The sequence below is a fragment of the Cherax quadricarinatus genome, chromosome 49, assembly GCF_038502225.1.
Source record: "Cherax quadricarinatus isolate ZL_2023a chromosome 49, ASM3850222v1, whole genome shotgun sequence".
NCBI lineage: Eukaryota > Metazoa > Arthropoda > Malacostraca > Decapoda > Parastacidae > Cherax > Cherax quadricarinatus.
Window position 1 is genome coordinate 5,113,765 of NC_091340.1, and position 22,659 is coordinate 5,136,423.

Genomic DNA, 22,659 nt, shown 5'->3' on the forward strand with positions numbered 1-22,659 from the left:
TATAATTAACTAACAACAGTTCTTACAGCATAACTCACAACAGCATCAGCAGTATAATTAACTAACAACAGTTCTTACAGCATAACTCACAACAGCATCAGCAGTATAATTAACTAACAACAGTTCTTACAGTATAACTCACAACAGCATCAGCAGTATAATTAACTAACAACAGTTCTTACAGCATAACTCACAACAGCATCAACAGTATAATTAACTAACAACAGTTCTTACAGTATAACTCACAACAGCATCAACAGTATAATTAACTAACAACAGTTCTTACAGCATAACTCACAACAGCATCAGCAGTATAATTAACTAACAACAGTTCTTACAGTATAACTCACAACAGCATCAGCAGTATAATTAACTAACAACAGTTCTTACAGCATAACTCACAACAGCATCAGCAGTATAATTAACTAACAACAGTTCTTACAGCATAACTCACAACAGCATCAGCAGTATAATTAACTAACAACAGTTTTTACAGCATAACTCACAACAGCATCAGCAGTATAATTAACTAACAACAGTTTTTACAGCATAACTCACAACAGCATCAACAGTATAATTAACTAACAACAGTTCTTACAGTATAACTCACAACAGCATCAACAGTATAATTAACTAACAACAGTTCTTACAGCATAACTCACAACAGCATCAGCAGTATAATTAACTAACAACAGTTCTTACAGTATAACTCACAACAGCATCAGCAGTATAATTAACTAACAACAGTTCTTACAGCATAACTCACAACAGCATCAGCAGTATAATTAACTAACAACAGTTCTTACAGCATAACTCACAACAGCATCAGCAGTATAATTAACTAACAATAGTTCTTACAGTATAACTCACAACAGCATCAGCAGTATAATTAACTAACAATAGTTCTTACAGTATAACTCACAACAGCATCAACAGTATAATTAACTAACAACAGTTCTTACAGCATAACTCACAACAGCATCAACAGTATAATTAACTAACAACAGTTCTTACAGCATAACTCACAACAGCATCAACAGTATAATTAACTAACAACAGTTCTTACAGCATAACTCACAACAGCATCAGCAGTATAATTAACTAACAACAGTTCTTACAGTATAACTCACAACAGCATCAACAGTATAATTAACTAACAACAGTTCTTACAGTATAACTCACAACAGCATCAACAGTATAATTAACTAACAACAGTTCTTACAGTATAACTCACAACAGCATCAACAGTATAATTAACTAACAACAGTTCTTACAGCATAACTCACAACAGCATCAACAGTATAATTAACTAACAACAGTTCTTACAGCATAACTCACAACAGCATCAACAGTATAATTAACTAACAACAGTTCTTACAGTATAACTCACAACAGCATCAACAGTATAATTAACTAACAACAGTTCTTACAGCATAACTCACAACAGCATCAGCAGTATAATTAACTAACAACAGTTCTTACAGCATAACTCACAACAGCATCAACAGTATAATTAACTAACAACAGTTCTTACAGCATAACTCACAACAGCATCAACAGTATAATTAACTAACAACAGTTCTTACAGCATAACTCACAACAGCATCAACAGTATAATTAACTAACAACAGTTCTTACAGCATAACTCACAACAGCATCAACAGTATAATTAACTGACAACAGTAATAATAGTATAATTAATTGATAACAGTAACAATAGTGTAGTTAACTAACAACAGTTACAACAGAATAATTAACTGACAACAGCAACAACAGTATAATTAATTGATAACAGTAACAACAGTATAGTTAACAACAGCAACAACAGAATAATTAACTGACAACAGCAACAGCAGTATAATTAACAGATAACAGTAACAACAGAATAATTAACCGACAACAGCAACAACAATATAAAATCAGCTAACAACAGCAACAACAGAGCAATTATCAAGGCATAACAGGGATGAACAACAGACAACAGGAAGAGAACAATCTCAACGTCTCCAAGTGAACAACCTGTACAAGAGAACAACAACAAACATATTCATAGGGAAGCGCTAGACCCGTAGGGGGTCACATAGCTCTCGGGGACTGGGAGGAAATGAGGTTGGAATCGAAGAAGGGAAGCTCCAAGTCCTCGGATCTAGAGCACTTTCTCTGGGAAGGTTTCATTGGCTTCAGCTGTGACTTAAATCTGCCGAGTTTTAGATGAACAATATCGGGGTGAACATTAGTTCTTTTCTTTTTGTTATTGCGACTGCGTAGAACTTAAGTTATTATTAGAATTATTATTATTATTATTATTATTATTATTATTATTATTATTATTATTATTATTATTATTATTATTATTATTATTACTATTATTATTACTGTCTGTGTGTATTTGTATGTATGTGTATGTGTGTGTGTGTGTGTGTGTGTGTGTGTGTGTGTGTGTGTGTGTGTGTGTGTGTGTGTGTGTGTATGTGTGTGTTTGTGTGTGTGTGTGTGTGTGTGTGTGTGTGTGTGTGTGTGTGGTAGTGTGTGTGGTAGTGTGTGTGGTAGTGTGTGTGGTAGTGTGTGTGGTAGTGTGTGTGGTAGTGTGTGTGGTAGCGTGTATGTGTGTGTGTGTGTGTGTGTGTGTGTGTGTGTGTGTGTGTGTGTGTGTGTGTGTGTGTGTGTGTTTGTGTGTGTACTCACCTAGTTGAGGTTGCAGGGGTCGAGTCCGAGCTCCTGGCCCCGCCTCTTCACTGGTCGCTACTAGGTCACTCTCCCTGAGCCGTGAGCTTTATCATACCTCTGCTTAAAGCTATGTATGGATCCTGCCTCCACTACATCGCTTCCCAAACTATTCCACTTACTGACTACTCTGTGGCTGAAGAAATGCTTCCTAACATCCCTGTGATTCATCTGTGTCTTCAACTTCCAACTGTGTCCCCTTGTTACTGTGTCCAATCTCTGGAACATCCTTTGTCCGCCTTGTCAATTCCTCTCAGTATTTTGTATGTCGTTATCATGTCCCCCCTATCTCTCCTGTCCTCCAGTGTCGTCAGGTTGATTTCCCTTAACCTCTCCTCGTAGGACATACCTCTTAGCTTTGGGACTAGTCTTGTTGCAAACCTCTGCACTTTCTCTAGTTTCTTTACGTGCTTGGCTAGGTGTGGGTTCCAAACTGGTGCCACATACTCCAATATGGGCCTAACGTACACGGTGTACAGGGTCCTGAACGATTCCTTATTAAGATGTCGGAATGCTGTTCTGAGGTTTGCTAGGCGCCCATATGCTGCAGCCGTTATTTGGTTGATGTGCGCTTCAGGAGATGTGCCTGGTGTTATACTCACCGCAAGATCTTTTTCCTTGAGTGAGGTATGTAGTCTCTGGCCCCCTAGACTGTACTCCGTCTGCGGTCTTCTTTGCCCTTCCCCAATCTTCATGACTTTGCACTTGGTGAGATTGAACTCCAGGAGCCAATTGCTGGACCAGGTCTGCAGCCTGTCCAGATCCCTTTGTAGTTCTGCCAGCTCTTTGATCGAGTGAATTCTTCTCATCAACTTCACATCATCTGCAAACAGGGACACCTCAGAGTCTATTCCTTCCGTCATGTCGTTCACAAATACCAGAAACAGCACTGGTCCTAGGACTGACCCCTGTGGGACCCCGCTGGTCACAGGTGCCCACTCTGACACCTCGCCACGTACCATGACTCGCTGCTGTCTTCCTGACAAGTATTCCCTGATCCATTGTAGTGCCTTCCCATGTTATCCCTGCTTGGTCCTCCAGTATTTGCACTAATTTCTTGTGTGGAACTGTGTCAAACGCCTTCTTGCAGTCCAAGAATATGCAATCCACCCACCCCTCTCTCTCTTGTCTTACTGCTGTCAACATGTCATAGAACTCCAGTAGGTTTGTGGCACAGGATTTCCCGTCCCTGAAACCATGTTGGCTGCTGTTGATGAGATCATTCATTTCTAGGTGTTCCGCCACTCTTCTCCTGATAATCTTCTCCATGATTTTGCATACTATACATGTCAGTGACACTGGTCTGAAGTTTAATGCTTCATGTCCTTGTGTGTGTGTGTGTGGTGTGTGTGTGCGTGTGTGTGTGTGTGTGTGTGTGTGTGTGTGTGTGTGTGGTTGTGTGTGTGTGTGTGTGTGTGTGTGTGTGTGTGTGTGTGTGTGTGTGTGTGTGTGTGTGTGTGTGTGTGTGTGTGTGTGTTTTATGTGTGTGTGTATGTGTGTATGTGTGTTATTTCAGTAATAGCAGAGTTTACTGTGTGTCAGTATAAAAAAAGTCTGGGGTGTGGATTGTGTGGTGTGGCTTGTGTTGTGTGGTGTGGCTTGTGTTGTGTGGCATGGATTGTGTGGTGTGGCTTGTGTTGTGTAGTGTGGCTTGTGTTGTGGTGTGGCTTGTGTTGTGTGGCATGGATCGTGTGGTATGGCTTGTGTTGTGTAGTGTGGGTTGTGTTGTGTGGCATGGATTGTGTTGTGTGGCTTGTGTTATGCTGTGTGGCTTGTGTTGTGTGGTATGGGTTGTGTTGTGTGGCATGGATTGTGTTGCGTGGCTTGTGTTGTGTGGTGTAGGTTGTGTTGTGTGGCATGGATTGTGTTGTGTGGCTTGTGTTGTGTGGTGTGGGTTGTGTTGTGTGGCATGGATTGTGTTGTATGGCTTGTGTTGTGTGGTGTGGATTGTGTGGTGTGGCATGGATTGTATTGTGTGGCTTGTGTTGTGTTGTGTGGCTTGTGTTGTTTTGTGTGGCTTGTGTTATGTGGCTTGTGTTGTGTTGCGTGGCTTGTGTAGTGTTGTGTGGCTTGTGTTGTGTTGTGTGGGTTGTGTTGTGTGGTGTGGGTTGTGTTGTGTGGTGTGGCTTGTGTTATGTTGTGTGGGTTGTGTTGTGTGGTGTGGCTTGTGTTGCGTGGTGTGGGTTGTGTTGCGTGGTGTGGGTTTTGTTGTGTTGTGTGGGTTGTATTGTGTGGTGTGGCTTGTGTTGTGCGGTGTGGGTTCTACACTGTCATCTGAATACACAACTTCAGGTATGGGAGACTCCTAAGATTCTTCAGAAATCTCCCTCCCAACCTCCCTTCCTTCCTCCCTTCCTCCCTCCCAACCTCTCTTCCTCCCTCCCAACCTACCTTCCTCCCTCCCAACCTCCCTTCCTCCCTCCTAACCTCCCTTCCTCCCTCCTAACCTCCCTTCCTCCCTCCCAACCTCCCTCAATCCGACCCTTCCTCCACCTCTACCTCCATCCTCCTGACGTGTTGTGTCTCCCGCAGCTTCCATGGCAATGTTCCCGTTCCTGACGCTGCAGGCACGATCCCTGGGCATCACAGAGAAGGAGCTGGGTATTGTGTATGCTTTCAACCCGGTCATTGCTATCGTGGGCCCTCCTCTTACCGGCATGATCGCTGACAAGATTGGTAACTTCAAGGTGAGACCTTACATGTATCCTGATGAAGTATACTTACGTAAGATTCTTCAAGGTAAGACCTTACATGTATCCTGATGAAGTACACTTACGTAAGATTCCTAAAGGTGAAATGTCACATGTATCTTGCTTAAATATCCTCGTCTCATTTGCATCTTCCTAGCTTACCCTTATTTAGTATGCATTTTCTGAACATTTTGAGTGTATCAACGTGTGTTTCTTGATATTTTAGGCCTTTTAATGAGGTTTTCCTTAAAATTATTGGCGTTTTAAAATGTAGTGAAAGCTTTAGGCGTTTTCATGTGTATTTTTTGGAGAATTTTAAGCATTATGGTGTAAATCATGAACATTTCGGTGTTACAATGTTGACGTCTTTCCAGTTGTTCTTGAGTATAACGATGGCAGCCAGCGGGGCGGCGTCGCTGGTGTTCTCAGCAGTGCCAACTGCCCGCTACCACCACCAGCTGCCTGAACAGCTGCCATTCAGGGTAGCTTGTGGGACTGGTGGTAACCCGAGCGTACAACTTCTCCCTCCATACCAATGCGACTACCTGCCCAACCTCGACAACCTCACCCTCAACATCACCATCACCAACTGCACCTTCTGTCACTCCGGCAGGTACTGACGCTACATATATATATATATATATATATATATATATATATATATATATATATATATATATATATATATATATATATATATATATATATAATAATAATAATAATAATAATAATAAATTTTATTTACTACAAGTACAAGGCCTAGCTGACAACAGTGACATACTACTACATAGAAAGCCCCTTGTTATGTTCCGCATGTCGGGCAAATTAGGTCAGTGTCCCAGGATGCGATCCACACCAGTCGACTGACACCCAGGTACCCATTTTACTGATGGGGAACATAGACAACAGGTGGAAAGAAACACGCCCAATGTTTCTACTCTGGCTGGGAATCGAACCCAGACCCTCGCCGTGTGAAACGAGAGCGTTAGCTACCAGGCCACCATATATCTTGGGTCCAATGTCATCGATCTGATCCTAGAAAAAAAGTCTCAGACCTCCGGACGATGGAAGGCAGGATGAAAGACACTGATACACATGATGCCTTCTACCTACTCACCAGGTGCCTGTCAATCCCCAAACTTACCTACTTTCTGAGATGCTCCCCAGCCTTCAGCAGTCCGAAACTCAAGGAATATGACTCTTTCCTTAAGATCATGCTAGAGAGTGTATTGAATCTTTCCCGTGAAGATGGACAGTTGTTGCAAGCCTCACTTCCGGTCAGGCTAGGGGGGCTGGGAGTATGCAGATCCTCTCAGATTGCCCTACCAGCTTTCCTATCCTCTTCCATAGCGTCAAACGAGTTAATAAGACAAATTCTTCCTGATAACCTCAGTGACTCAGCAGGAATACAGGACCCTAACTATGCCAGTGCCAGCACTGAATGGGAGACTCTTGCTGCTCCAGCACCAAACCCCGGTGCAGCACTAGCTCGCAAACAGTCAAGCTGGGATGGCCCGATCGCTGAAAAGGTGCTTGCCAACATGCTCAGAGCTGTAACATCAGACAGGGAGACCGCCCGTCTCCAGGCTGTGAGCGCACATCACTCCGGGAACTTCCTCCAAACAGTTCTCATATCGGCAATGGGAATGCGCCTCAACCCTAAGACCCTCCGTATTGCAGTGACTGTGCCTTGCTGCCCCAATTCACAGGGAATATACGTGAATTTGCGGCAAAGTGCAAGCCGACCAATATGGTCTACATGGTCTTAACTGTTCCAAAACCAAGGGCTGGCATGCAAGACACAATGAGGTCAACGACATCATTAAGAGAACCCTTGCTACAGCTGGATGCCTAGCCGAGAGGGAGCCCCGATCACTAGCAGCCAACAATACCCACAACCCAGCAAACCGCCCCGACGGGATCACAATCTATCCCTGGAAGAATGGCAAGCTCTTAGCATGGGACTATACCTGTGTGTCCACACTGGCTGACATCTATATCCATCACAGTGTCGGGCGAGAGGTAAGAGCTGCTGATCCCAGGGAGGAGTACAAGATCAGAAAGTACAGGGACATAAGCCAATAGTATTAATTTGTCCCAGTGGGATCAGAGACCTTGGGATCATAGGGAAAACATGCCACACGTTTCCTTAAAGAATTGAGTTCCAGACTCATCGACACCACCAGGGACCCAAGGGCAGCCAGTTTCATGTTCCAGCGCCTCAGCATGGCCATCCAGAGGGGAAATGCTTGCTGCATACTTGGTTTGCGTCTGGCTTCAGAGGAGCTGGAGGAAATTCATAATCTTTAATACATTGTACCAATGTATTCATGTTTGTGTTTTCTGTAAATGTATTCTGTCTATTAATAAAGTTCACATGTAGCTTAAAAATATAGGGGGAGGTAGGAGAAGAAAATATTCAAACAGCTCCGGGGAGAACCTTGAATTTTCTCTGAGGTACGTTTATTGTCTTCTCTGAGGATGAGGGTCCCCAGTCCAGCTATAGAGGTGGTACTTCCCTATATTTTTAATACACACACACACACACACATATATATATATATATATATATATATATATATATATATATATATATATATATATATATATATATATATATACATATATATATATATATATATATATATATATATATATATATATATATATATATATATATATATATATATATATATATATATATATATATATGAAATAAGATCACAGTAAACAGGTGATTTCAGAAAATGCAAAACAACCACTCTGAAAGAATAGAGAAATTCCAAGCGCTTTCGTGACTACTCACATTATCAAGGAACTATGAAAGTAAAGCATCCAAGGAAGCTATATAAGGGGTCTGGCCAGCACCTCACTATCAGATCCCACAACGGTTAAACACCTGACGCGCGCCGACCCAACTTGGATAGGTCCTTTGCACAATATATATATATATATATATATATATATATATATATATATATATATATATATATATATATATGTATATATATATATATATATATATATATATATAAGATAAACATTAACTCAGACTACAACAGGATTCGAACCTGAAAATTCAGCATCAGAGTACACAGTACTTTATCCACAACGCCAGACTCTGGAGAGAGAGAGAGTGTACTCACCTAGTTGTACTCACCTAGTTGTGGTTGCAAGGGTCGATTCATAGCTCCTGGCCCCACTTGTGTGTGTGTGTGTATTATAGTTTCTTGAAGGATCACCTTGATGCTGGTAAAAAAGTTCTTGATTCAAGAAATCGAATCTACTCTTGCATCTTTTCTCATATCGAGCCTCATGACTACCCTTCATCCTAGGCTGTGTGTGACCCGTGTGGGTTTAGTGCTTCCCCATAATAACGGTGATTTAATGTGTGTGTGGTTACCGGCAGTGGGCGAGGCCGAGAGACAGAGGTGGTGGGCGTGGTGCCGTGCCTGACACCGGGGGTGGGCGGGTGTGAGAGCCAGGAGGTGGCACCGCTCGCTGTCATCAGTGCCAACACCAACGCCACCCTAGCTGGCGGCGACGCCACCAACAGTACCATTGTTCCTGGTACAACTACTGGTCTCCAAGTGTTGGGCTGGTCCTGCCCACACCTCACCCATCAGGTTAGTGATTCTCTCTCTCTCTCTCTCTCTCTCTCTCTCTCTCTCTCTCTCTCTCTCTCTCTCTCTCTCTCTCTCTCTCTCTCTCTCTCTCTCTCTCTCTCTCTCTCTCTCTATTTTACACAGGGTTTGACAGGGTTAGGTTTAGAAACCCTAGATTTATTGACACACTATTTACAAGTTAAGGATTTCTAACTTTATTGACAAGCCTGTCGACTACACTATGGTCATTAAGGCTGTCTGACCTTCACTCAATCAGACGAGAATTTTTTTTAATTCCAAAAATGGGGATTACAGAAAAGCCTCAGCGTATATACACTGAGAAATACACCATTTGTGTCATAATAGGCTTTATGCCCAATAAACCAATGAACCAAAATGCTTTGTTTAATATAGGCTCTTAAATGTAAGAAAGATTCGTATAAAGTGTATATTATTAGGAAATAAATGATTTTATTATTATTTATATTATTATTATCATTATTATTATTATTATTATTATTATTATTATTATTATTATTATTATTAATTTGTTACTGGCCCATCAGAACGAGACAGCATACAGTGTGGGTGAGAGAGATAAAGAGGGAAGCTGCATCTTCCAGTGTTCAGCAACGTTACCCAGACAACACCTGTGTTCCAACACTGAGACTGTCCAGGTGGTGGACCCTATGCTCACCTTCTGGTGTTACCTGCTCGTCCGCCTCCTCAACGGCCTCACCTTGGGTAATTAAACTCACCTGGCTCACCTTAGTAATTTGAAAAAATCTTTCTTTTGCAAATAGACTTTTTCTTATATTATTTCCCTGGCAATAATTTCTCTTAATAAGAGTTTTAATAACCTTGTGATATATATATATATATATATATATATATATATATATATATATATATATATATATATATATATATATATATATATATATGTATATATATATATATATATATATATATATATATATATATATATATATATATATATATATATATATATATATATATATATATATACTGGAGACAGTATAGATAAAACTGGTCAATTAGCAAGAACTCATTTAAATTTAAGTTCTTTCTAAAATTTTCTCTTATACGTTTAAAGATACACTTTTCCATTTAAGTTAATGTAAAAAAATAATAATTTTTGTACTAAAAAATCCTTAGAAAACTTACCTAACCATATTCTAACAAGCTCAATTTAAGTTAGCTTAATCCAACTAAATATATTTTAGAAAACGTTACAATAATTTAATAAACAAACAAAATGAAATTTTTTTTTCGTTAGGTTCAGCATGAGTTTTGCGAAATTATTGCATACAGAAATTTTTGCTTACCTAATTCGGCAAGAAGAGCGTTGCTATTTATGCCAAAATCGCAAGTTTTATCTATTCGGCAAGACACACACACACACACACACATATATAATATATATATATATATATATATATATATATATATATATATATATATATATATATATATAGAGAGAGAGAGAGAGAGAGAGAGAGAGAGAGAGAGAGAGAGTCAAAATTACAAATATTGGTATATTTCTCAGCTACCAGCTTCACTCTGTTCGACGGAGCAGCAATGGCTATCCTGAAGGAATATAAGGGAGAGTACGGCTTACAGCGTCTGTACGGTAACTTGGGAGCCATCGTCGTCACTCCCGTCTCTGGCGTCCTCATTGATGTTTTCTCAGACATGCACGGCTACCAGGACTACAGGTAAGAGAACACGAGTGATGTCTGTACCTGATAACGTTGATAGTCTTGTACTTACCTAACTGAAAGTGAAAAAAATGGCTGTGTTTCAATTTACAGCGATTTTATCTTCACAGCTGTAGCCAGAAATCTAACCTGCTGTATAAGCGGGGCCCTCCTCTATTTTTTTAGCTACAGTAAGTAGATTATCCCACTTTTACTCGAAACTGCTGATAATTTATGAATTCATGAGGAGGTATTAAACCCGCATAGGTCACACAACACCTGGTTAACGAGAGGTACACTGGTTCATCCCGCGGAAGGGAGCTGCAGTTCCCTGGATCAAGAACCCTTCGCCTTCATCTAGGCACCCAATGAAAGAATTTAAGTGCAAAAAATACAGATGCAGAATATGATACAAACTCCAATAATAATAATAATATTAAACACGAACTCTCAATAACATTATTGTTCTTCGCAGTCCAGCGTTCTATCTGTACTGCTGCTTGAAGGTGGTTGCCGCTGTTCTCATCTTGTTCGTGAACATGGACTTCCGTGAGCCCTCCAGCACTGTCGTCAAGGACTTCCGCTTCCTGCTGAGACAGCCAGAGATCCTGACCTTCCTTCTGGTTATGCTCGTCTCAGGTGAGTCGTCTGCCTGTGTCACAAGATGGCGACCTCGAGTTACTGATGCTGGTGATGTATCTTTCAGCACTATCACGTCACTGTTGAGTTAGGCCTGGGTTTACTGTTATCACTGCAAAGGGTACTGCACAGCCTCGTAACATCCTTTGCTGGTAACACCAGTGTCTCTCAGGGTAACGTCCGTCCATGACACAGCAAATCCAAGAGGATATAAAATGTAAAATCATGGAGATCATTCAACACTTTTGGAAAGTGAGGCGGAAGAACTCCAAGAGTTATGATTCGGAGAAAGTCAGGCCACATGTGATGTCATGAGTGAGATTATGTCTTGTGAGGGTAAGTAATAATGAGAATAAGAGCTGGTGGCGAGGTGACAAGCTTATTTTATTTACCATCTGAATCATGCGCGATGTGGGCAAGTCAACATGTGTATTCCACAGTTTTGCTCATTGGTACTGGTGGGACGGATCACTGCTGCTTGAGTCCTGGAGGTGGAAAGTACAATGCCTGAACTCTGAAGGAGGGGTGGAAATATGTTGCAGTTTTTTGAAGTGTAGTATTGTACTAAAATAATTTCCGCTATAATTGTCTCTTTCCATCAAGGGACCTTATCTTTCAGGAAGGACTGACAGCAGACAAAAAAAAAAATCAGTGAACCTACAACGTTGGCTGTAGCGGAAGCATTATACATAAGTGTAACAACTGTGTCTTTATTATGTAGACGTTTCGCCCACCAGTGGCTCTTTCAGTACAATGCGGGGATTAAAACAGAAGACTGAAGAGGTAGATGAGGTAATCAGTCTGTCAGCCTCGCAGCAAGTGCTCGGTACCGTAGTCTTGATGGTATAATATTTGGTTGTAATGTTTATGATCAGTCTGTACTAGTTTACTCTCTGGAAGAGTGTAATCTTGTTGATGCGTTTGTGTCACCCTTTTTTATATAAGATTTTAATTCCAAAACACTTCGAGCTTATCATTTGTAGTTCGAAGTAACGAGTGTCCAGTAATGTCCCTAATTTATAGGATCTGTAGTGGAGTGTGAAGTTGGTTTAATGTGTCGAGTTATTGTGGAATTAACAAAAATCGCCTTTAAAAATGTATTATTTTCAATATTATGTGAAATTTCTTAAACTGTCGTGCGTTCGTAGTCACTGGTCAACATAATGCAGTGAAAAATAGCCATCAACTGAAAATAAAATCAAAATATTTTCCACCTGAGGGCTGTAGCCTCCTCGTAGCTGCACCATTGTGCAACAAATCTGAAATGGAAAGATGACGTATCGGTCTCTCCAGGACAAATATTATTTGTTATCTCTCTCTCAGGTACTTGTTTCGGGCTCCTCGATACCTTCCTCTTCTGGCTGCTGCAAGACATGGGCGCTCAGAAGTACCTGATGGGCATCACGGTGACTGTGGGCAGCCTGGCAGGCGTGCCCATCCTCATTGCGTCGGGAGCCATCTTCAACAAACTGGGTCACGCCAACACCATCGTCTTAGGATTTGCTTTCTATGTTGTAAGGATGTTCGGTGAGTTGAAATCTTCAGGTATTTTGTGGGATTTAAATACATGTTGCTTACAATTTCCTGTTTTTATTTTTTCTCATGAACAGCAGTGATGGTACTTTGATAAAATCCGTAATGAACCCGAATGGTTCAGTACCAACACATTGAGGACGAGACTCGTGTTGCCCGACAAGCTTCTCGGGGGACAAGTGTTCCTCTGCACAGAGAATATTTTCTGTATGACCTGACTTCATAAATCTCTATACAGATCTGACTTAATAATCTCTATACAGACCTGATTTGATAAAGCTCTATACAGACCTGATTTGATAAAGCTCTATACAGACCTGACTTGATAAAGCTTTATACAGACCTGACTTGATAAAGCTCTATACAGACCTGACGTGATAAAGCTCTATACAGACCTGACTTCATAAAGCTCTATACAGATCTGACTTGATAATCTCTATACAGACCTGACTTGATAAAGCTCTATACAGACCTGATTTGATAAAGCTCTATACAGACCTGATTTGATAAAGCTCTATACAGACCTGGCTTGAAAAAGCTCTATACAGACCTGATTTGATAAAGCTCTATACAGACCTGATTTGATAAAGCTCTATACAGACCTGGCTTGACAAAGCTCTATACAGACCTGATTTGATAAAGCTCTATACAGACCTGACTTGATAAAGCCCTATACAGAGCTTTATAAGGTCAAGTGTATCTGTTGACCACCAAGGACCCATCTTGTACTCCTGCCATGTCCTTGTGACTGACCATCGGGGATTATAGTGGTGACTGGCAACTGGAAAGAATATAAGAATGAAAGGCAAAGAAATCTTCTCATTTAACTAAACATTACACAAATAACCCGCACATAAAAGAGAGAAGCTTACGACGACGTTTCGGTCCGACTTGGACCATTTACAAAGTCACGTCAAGTCGAACCGAAAGGTCGTCGTAAGCTTCTCTCTTTTATGTGCGGGTTATTTGTGTATCGTTCCAGTCACGGTATTGTGCCTTTTTTGTCATTTAACTAATTTCGCCAATGAGAATAAATACACCTTAAATTACACGAAAGGCTAAAATACCAGCTAATTATCTTAGGCCTATGATGACATCGGAATTTCATGAGTGTGAGATGCTGCAGCCTCTCCTGTTATACTACACAAAGCACAGAGAGTGAACACTGAAACAACCTGCCTCATTCCAGTTTATATTTGTCCAACCTATTTTTATGTTACCCAAGTAGTAGCTTTTATATCCTTTTACTCATGTACGAATTAATTGCTCTACCATATTGTATTACTTTTTTCACTACCACTACTACTACTACTACTACCACTAGTGAACATCGAAATGGTACCTCACTAGTATTCACCTCACTCTGAGCCTTTATATACCCTCTGTGTCCATGTATTGTTTGTAATGGCTTGATAAAGCTCCTGGAGAGCGAAACGTTGCCACAATAAATGTCACATTAGTTGCACTTGTGTCCTTTTACTTTACAGAAATATTTCATACAAAATAATGATATGCAAAATTCAATACACGATACGTGTACTGGATTTTTATTTACATTGATTTAACACGATAATAACATCAACCTCTACAGAAGTAGTGAGGGACATGTACAGGAAATAACATAAACTGAGTGACCTGCCTCTACAGAGCAAAATATAGATAGTAAACATAGAAAGGAAACAGATCTGACTTGATTATACAAAATGAAAATTGTTTTCCACGCAACACTTAGAAAGATTTAGCAAAGGTGTTGTTTACCAACACCATTCCCGCTATATGTTTCAGAGATAACCCACACCGGCCAGAGGAAACCCTAGCTGTCGTTTTGGTCAGTTCTTTATCTTTATCTGTTGGGGTTTATTGATGACGTATTCCCGCCAGGATATAACATCATGGCAGGAAGTATATAACATCACTGTTATGACCTATGGGCTTAGTGCTCAGGTATGATGATAATAATAACAATGCAGCCTTATATATAGTCGAAGTATAACCTGAGGACTCCTGTTATTCATACTTCTTGATATAATGTCAAGAATTTTATTAGCTTTCTTATAAGCAATTATAGACGGTTGTCAGTTTCTGCCAGCCAGAACTCTTAAATTTGTGACCATGAACAAATGCAGTATTTTGCATTGATTATGTGAATTATAATTCATTAGCTATTTTTCTCTGTACACCATCTTCCTTGAGACGTCCGTACACCTGTCTCAAGTTACATTTGTACAGTATTTAGTCTCCTCTCTCGCTGACAAATCCTCTGGTCAGCCAGTGACACTTTGTGACCAGTACAAGATGCCGTGCCGGACCTCGTGATGGGCAAGAATAATCTTGGGTACTGAACTTGCCGGGGTATTTTAAAAGCAAGTTTGAGCTCCTTAAAGCGGAGTCGTAATGCCGATAACTATGGATATAAATACTCAATATTCGACTGTACTGCATCTGAATTGAGCTTGTTCTTAATATCGTTTTTATATTCATGCTTCATTTAAATTCTGAGGTTTTAACTTTATAAGTAAATTTCCATCTGTAGTAATACCATCTGATGGAAGTTTTCGTTAAAGCAGATCAAATTCTAGTTATTGGACTAGATGTGGTCTATTATGCTTGTGTATATCCTCAAAACTTGTGCTTGGAGATACTTAGGTGTAAGCAGATTTCCACCAGCCATTGTACCATCATGTAATTTAGGGTCTTAAGATCCCTGGTTTGGACCCCCACCTTGTTACCGGAATTGACTAGCTTATACTTGTCCATGGACCTTTTACCCGAAAATTTTCTAACTCAGAAAGTTGCTTTGACCCATCCCCTGAAGTGAGAGTCGCCTTAGACAGCCCCTCTGAAGTCAGTGTCGTCCTAGACACAGCTGAAATTAGGGTCACTCTAGACACAACCTCACACTGAGACCTTACATTCTCTGCTGCATCACTGAACCTCCCTGAACTTTCCCTCGGGAGACAATGGCGGGTTGGACTAAGGGAAAAACTGCACCCTTCAAGGCGTCCCATGTTCTCATGTTGATGTAGAATCTCTGGACGTAGCATGGGAAGCCTCGTAGCTGTAACAGTGATTCTGATATGCATAAATTATTATTGAATGAACTGTTATGGGCAACAACAGTGACGAGACACGTACAAAAAGGTATAAGCTGCATAAGAAGCTTTAACTGGGAGGACGTTCCGCCCTGTGTAGAGCGTCCTTTATCTCTATCTTCAAGCTTGTCACCAACACATTTCACACAACACATACATACTAGAAGTCTTTCAACAATTTCTCACTCTTAAAGTCTATTTTAAAAAAATACTTGAAACTATAACGATGTATTTTAAGTAGTAAGTGCTGGGAGTGGAATAGTCTTACCTAGAGGTAAATAATATCATATTACTTAAAACTTAATGTTTTACGATTACCTAGAAATTAAGACTAACCACTAACTTGTTCCTATATATATCATTATTCTGATGACTAACTAATATTATATTATAGCTGTTAACGCTATTAGATTTTAAACAATATTCACATAAAAATGACTTCAATAATAATAATAATAATAATAATAATAATAATAATAATAATAATAATAATAATATTATTATTATTATTATTATTATTATTATTATTATTATTATTATTTTAAGAATATTTACTGCGTGGATGGGAGACATAATACTGACAAGTAGAGCAATAAAGACATATATCAGAGCAAGATTTTACTAAGCAACGTTTCGCTCACTTCGAAAGGTTCACCTCTAAGTGCGATCTCAGATAATATTCAGTATCTTACCTTCTTCCATATGATTTGCTGGTGTACACACACACACACACACACACACACACACACACACACACACACACACACACACACACACACACACACACGGAAGTTAAAAACTCAAATAAGTCATAAGGATGTTAGGAAGCATTTCTTCAGCCTTAGAGTTGTCAGGAAGTGGAACAATCTGGTGAGTGAAGTAGTGGAGGCGGATTCATACGTAGCTTTAAGATGAGGTACGATAAGACTCCTGGAGCAGGGAGAGTGTGGACCTAGTAAAGAAGCAGGACCAGGAGCTATGATTCGACCCCTACAACCACATATAAGTGATCGACTCACTGCCTTTACGAAAGTTAAAATAATTTTGATTTTAATCTGTAGTAATGTAAGCATACTGGTTCGATCCGAGGTAGGGGAGGATAAGTCCAGTTCCTGGATCGTGAGCCCTTCACCCGCATGTAGGCACCTCCCTTGAGGGACTAGCTAACAATGGGCACCATTTCCCTCCCTCAGGTTATTCCTTCGTGATAGATAATTTGTGGTTCTCTCCTCCTTCAGGTTACTCCTTCATCACCAACCCGTGGTGGGTGATGCCCTTCGAGGCGCTGGAGTGCTTCACGGTGTCACTGATGGGAGCAGCAGCTGTGTCGTACGCAGCAGCACTCTCCACGCCCTCAACCATCGCTACTCTGCAGGGCGTGTATGGCGGAATACACTTTGGCGTTGGTACGTGCTTCTGTCCTCTACCACATACTGCTTTCCTACTACTACTACTGATACTACTACTACTACTTCTGCTACTACTACTACTACTACTGCTGCTGCTACTACTACTACTACTACTACTACTTCTGCTACTACTACTACTACTAATACTGCTGCTATTACTATTACTACTGCTACCACTACTGCTACTACTACTACTACTAATAATAATAATAATAATAATATCACTACTACCACTACCAAAGTACCACACCTAGGTAATCTATACATATGCTGCTATGCATGACAATTTATGTAACTGTATTTATGTGTACCTGTACCAGAATACTACTACTACTACTACTACTACTACTACTACTACTACTACTAATAATAATAATAATAATAATAATAATAATAATAATAATAATAATAATATATTGCACCATCTGTCAGGTCGAGGCGTAGGGAGCTTGATGGGCGGCTTTCTGATGGGCCCAATAGGAGTGCGTAATACATTCAGGTTGATGGGCGTCATCTGCGCTGTCACCTGCATATTGTACTTCGTCATCAACCGCATCTTCTTCAGGAAGTTGCAGTTAGAACGAGAAGAAAAGGAGAAGACAGAGGCTAATGAAAACCACACCATGGAGAAGAACCAGAATGGTATTGTGGAGAATGGTACCATGAAACACAAGAGTAACGAGGAGGTGAAGGATGCAGTGAAAGGCAAAGAAAGTGATGCTCGTGTTGTTAACAGTGGAAAGGGTACATATAATGAAGCCTTCGAGAAAAATGAGTAGGTTTCTGGGTATGTTTGGGTGAGCCGCCTTGTATGTTGTGATCAGTGACTGTCTTGTTGAGTCACTCAGTATGTTGTGATCAGTCACTGTCTTGTTGAGTCACTCAGTATGTTGTGATCAGTGACTGTCTTGTTTAGTCACTCAGTATGTTGTGATCAGTCACTGTCTTGTTGAGTCACTCAGTATGTTGTGATCAGTCACTGTCTTGTTGAGTCACTCAGTATGTTGTGATCAGTCACTGTCTTGTTGAGTCACTCAGTATGTTGTGATCAGTCACTGTCTTGTTGAGTCACTCAGTATGTTGTGATCAGTGACTGTCTTGTTGAGTCACTCAGTATGTTGTGATCAGTCACTGTCTTGTTTAGTCACTCAGTATGTTGTGATCAGTCACTGTCTTGTTTAGTCACTCAGTATGTTGTGATCAGTCACTATCTTGTTTAGTCACTCAGTATGTTGTGATCAGTGACTGTCTTGTTTAGTCACTCAGTATGTTGTGATCAGTCACTATCTTGTTTAGTCACTCAGTATGTTGTGATCAGTCACTGTCTTGTTTAGTCACTCAGTATGTTGTGATCAGTCACTGTCTTGTTTAGTCACTCAGTATGTTGTGATCAGTGACTATAACACCCACAGGTATGTTGTGATCAGTGACTGTAACACCCACAGGTATGTTGTGATCAGTGACTATAACACCCACAGGTATGTTGTGATCAGTGGCTGTAACACCCACAGGTATGTTGTGATCAGTGACTGTAACACCCACAGATATGTTGTGATCAGTGGCTGTAACACCCACAGGCATGTTGTGATCAGTGGCTGTAACACCCACAGGTATGTTGTGATCAGTGACTAACACCCACAGGCATGTGGGTGAAAACACAAGGAAAATCAGCTTTAACTGGGCCAAGATTTGCACTGAGTAGAGTTTTATTTAGTCATAACACAGAGAAATTTTGTTAGACCGTCAAACTGATCAATAATGACCTCATATTAGACAACATTTTGCTTGGAGATCGAGCCTTTTCAAGCCTTTAGAGAGTACATGGTAAATTAAAGAGTACATGGTAAATCAGACAGTACATGGTAAATTAGAGAGTACATGGTAAATTAGAGAGTACATGGTAAATCAGACAGTACATGGTAAATTAGAGAGTACATGGTAAATTAGAAAGTACATGGTAAACATAGGTATTTGAATAAATAGTTTAGAAAACTGACAAGTTGATAATTGAATAAAGATACTCAAATGCTGCACAATGTCTCCATTATAAAGGACAGGTATATAGTGTTGGGAGAGCATGTGAAGAAAGACGAAGTATGAGGTGTCACTGCAGTACCTTAAAAAAATATACGAGTGAGAAAGGTTGGGTTTAGATGAGGATCTGCTTAGCATGGGACAGTAGGCCTACTGGAGTGCTCCTCCATTATTTCGTTCGTCTGTGTTCTTACAATGTGAGGTCAGGAGAGTGGTATGTACTGGGAAGCATGTGAGACTTGAGGTTGTGACAACTGCAACCCTCCTCACTTTTGGGTGGTGGAGTCTGTGGCATGAATTAGAGATGATTTAAAGCATTGCTTCTATTTCTGTCTTTTGAATGGATAACAATGCAGACTGGAGCTGTGTTACCATATAAAACACAAGCGTTGTTGATGCTCGTGGTGCGATAAGCATATCTGAGTTCGTATATCCTGCTGAACAACTCACTAGCCAACTCACCCTCGAATGCCCTAGTAAAACTTCTGCAAGGGATAGCGTCGTTGCCAGCATTCTCCTCGAGGATAGTATTAACTCGTTTTCCAAGAAATCAGGGCTGAAAATTCTGAAAGAGACCGAGTGGTGAGACCAGACAGGAACGAGACCATTCTGGTCTGTGGGTGTGCAGTACACACTAAATTGAAAAGAGATGCTATTAGTGTTTGTGTGTATAAGAACATCAAAGGAAGGAAGGGTGTTGTCATATTCTGGTAAGGTGAGCTGAATGGAAGACTCACTAGCGTTGAGATTGTCTCCAGGTGAGGCCTGATTATGGACCGGGCCTCGGGGGCGTTGTTCCCCCCGGAACTCCCACCAGGTAGACTCCAGGAGCATGAGGATACATCCGCAAGGATATCACAGAGTCTCGGGGTCTCAGAGAACTGCATGTATAAACACAAATGCAGCATAATGCGATCCTTTACTGACAACGTTTCGTCCACACATAGTGACGCCACTATGTTCCCTCTATATATACTCACATCCCCTCTCTCCAGGAATATCTCTTTGTGACTATGTAACCCACTATGGGCGAAGTGTTGTCAATAAAGTATCACATTATACAGCATTCGTGTCTTTGTCCATCTTTTCGGTATTTTATACCATTTGTCTCCAACAAGGAACTCCATGTAGAGGTGATTATCAAATGGTATGCAATACCGACAGGTTGGTAGATAAAACACATAGGCAACATTTAGGCAACTTTATTCCGAAACGTTTCGCCTACACAGTAGGCTTCTTCAGTCGAGTACAGAAAGTAGGCAGGAGCAGAAGAGATGTGTAGACGACTTCACATCTCTTCTGCTCCTGCCTACTTTCTGTACTCGACTGAAGAAGCCTACTGTGTAGGCGAAACGTATCGGAATAAAGTTGCCTAAATGTTGCCTATATGTCTTATCTACCATTCCATGTAGAGGTCAGCGAGGGCCGCACCATCTCTGAAGGCACTTGATTTCCAAGCCACACGTTCTCTCAAATAAGGTTACCATGCTACCAGAGTCTCTTTCAGCCATGGCTTGCTAAAACTCTACACAGACTGACACGTTGACTCAGCTGAAGCTCCGGTATACTTGTGACTTTGTCCGTAACAACTACTGTCATGTTATCTGACGTGATTGTCTTATCTGACGTGACTCTTGTTATCTGACGTGACTATTTTGTTACCTGACGTGACTGCCTTCATAACACTTATTTTTCTCCCTATTTTCTAAAAGAAGATATTTATTGAAGTCTGTGTTTAACAGATTCAATCTATTCTTATAATAGATGTAGTCTGTGATTGTAATAGACGCAGTCTATGCTTGTAATAGACGCAGTCTACACTTATAATAGACGGAGTCTATGTAATAGACTCAGTCCATACGAATACCTCAAAAGTACCGTAAACTTAACTTTTTGACGTGTCAGTTTACCAAACCATTTACATCACATAGTTCAGTAGGTTTACTGTAGTAAACAGGTACTTGCTAGTATGGTGCAGTAGGTTTACTGTAGTAAACAGGTACTTGCTAGTATGGTGCAGTAGGTTTACTGTAGTAACAGGTACTTGCTAGTATGGTGCAGTACGTTTACTGTAGTAACAGGTATTTGCTAGTATGGTGCAGTACGTTTACTGTAGTAAACAGGTACTTGCTAGTATGGTGCAGTACGTTTACTGTAGTAAACAGGTACTTGCTAGTATGGTGCAGTAGGTTTACTGTAGTAAACAGGTACTTGCTAGTATGGTGCAGTACGTTTACTGTAGTAAACAGGTACTTGCTAGTATGGTGCAGTAGGTTTACTGTAGTAAACAGGTACTTGCTAGTATGGTGCAGTACGTTTACTGTAGTAAACAGGTACTTGCTAATATGGTGCAGTAGGTTTACTGTAGTAACAGGTACTTGCTAGTATTGTGCAGTAGGTTTACTGTAGTAAACAGGTACTTGCTAGTATGGTGCAGTAGGTTTACTGTAGTAAACAGGTACTTGCTAATATGGTGCAGTAGGTTTACTGTAGTAAACAGGTACTTGCTAGTATGGTGCAGTAGGTTTACTGTAGTAAACAGGTACTTGCTAGTATGGTGCAGTAGGTTTACTGTAGTAACAGGTACTTGCTAGTATTGTGCAGTAGGTTTACTGTAGTAAACAGGTACTTGCTAGTATGGTGCAGTAGGTTTACTGTAGTAAACAGGTACTTGCTAGTATGGTGCAGTAGGTTTACTGTAGTAAACAGGTACTTGCTAGTATGGTCCAGTAAGTTTACTCTAGTAAACAGGTACTTGCTAGTATGGTGCAGTAGGTATACTGTAGTACACAGGTATTTGCTAGTGTGGTCCAGTAGGTTTACTGTAGTACACAGGTACTTGCTTGTGTGGTCAAGGTTTACTGTAGTACAAAGGTACTTGCTAGTGTGGTCCAGTAGGTTTACTGCAGTACACAGATACTTGCTAGTATAATCCAGTGGGTTTACTGTAGTACACAGGTACATGCTAGTATGGTCCAGTAGGTTTACTGCAGTAAGTAGGTTCTGTTACTCTGTCCTTCACATACTAATATGTTTACTCCTGTGAACGTTGGATGTGATGAACTAACTACAGTATATGTGAAGGTTCGAATACTTATAGGAAATAAATGAATATCCTGAAGTATAGTGTCCATTCATTTTATAATGTAGTTACTTAGTGGTAGAGGACACACGAGGGTTCCCCTGATGGGAGGTCACCTCTCAACAAGAGT

The 22,659-nt window shown here is 40.5% G+C and overlaps 1 protein-coding gene across 2 annotated transcripts in view; it reads left to right on the plus strand.

Annotated features, from left to right (window-relative positions):
- The window catches only part of LOC128696959 (major facilitator superfamily domain-containing protein 6-A), a 34,260-nt gene extending 13,566 nt beyond the window's left edge, over window positions 1-20,694 (plus strand). Inside the window, exons 2-11 of one of the 2 annotated variants that reach the window (XR_011393306.1) lie at window positions 5,257-5,411; window positions 5,789-6,027; window positions 8,824-9,040; window positions 9,586-9,763; window positions 10,590-10,758; window positions 11,216-11,379; window positions 12,703-12,906; window positions 17,243-17,410; window positions 17,846-18,564; window positions 18,859-20,694. Coding sequence is in view for 1 of the 2 variants with exons in the window: in XM_070095135.1 (XP_069951236.1) it covers window positions 5,257-5,411; window positions 5,789-6,027; window positions 8,824-9,040; window positions 9,586-9,763; window positions 10,590-10,758; window positions 11,216-11,379; window positions 12,703-12,906; window positions 17,243-17,410; window positions 17,846-18,192 (1,841 nt within the window). In the remaining variant the exon portion in view is untranslated. Of the gene's footprint in view, window positions 1-5,256; window positions 5,412-5,788; window positions 6,028-8,823; window positions 9,041-9,585; window positions 9,764-10,589; window positions 10,759-11,215; window positions 11,380-12,702; window positions 12,907-17,242; window positions 17,411-17,845 lie in introns of both variants that reach the window. The other variant, XM_070095135.1, reaches the window with a different exon arrangement.
- Window positions 20,695-22,659: the final 1,965 nt, after the last annotated feature.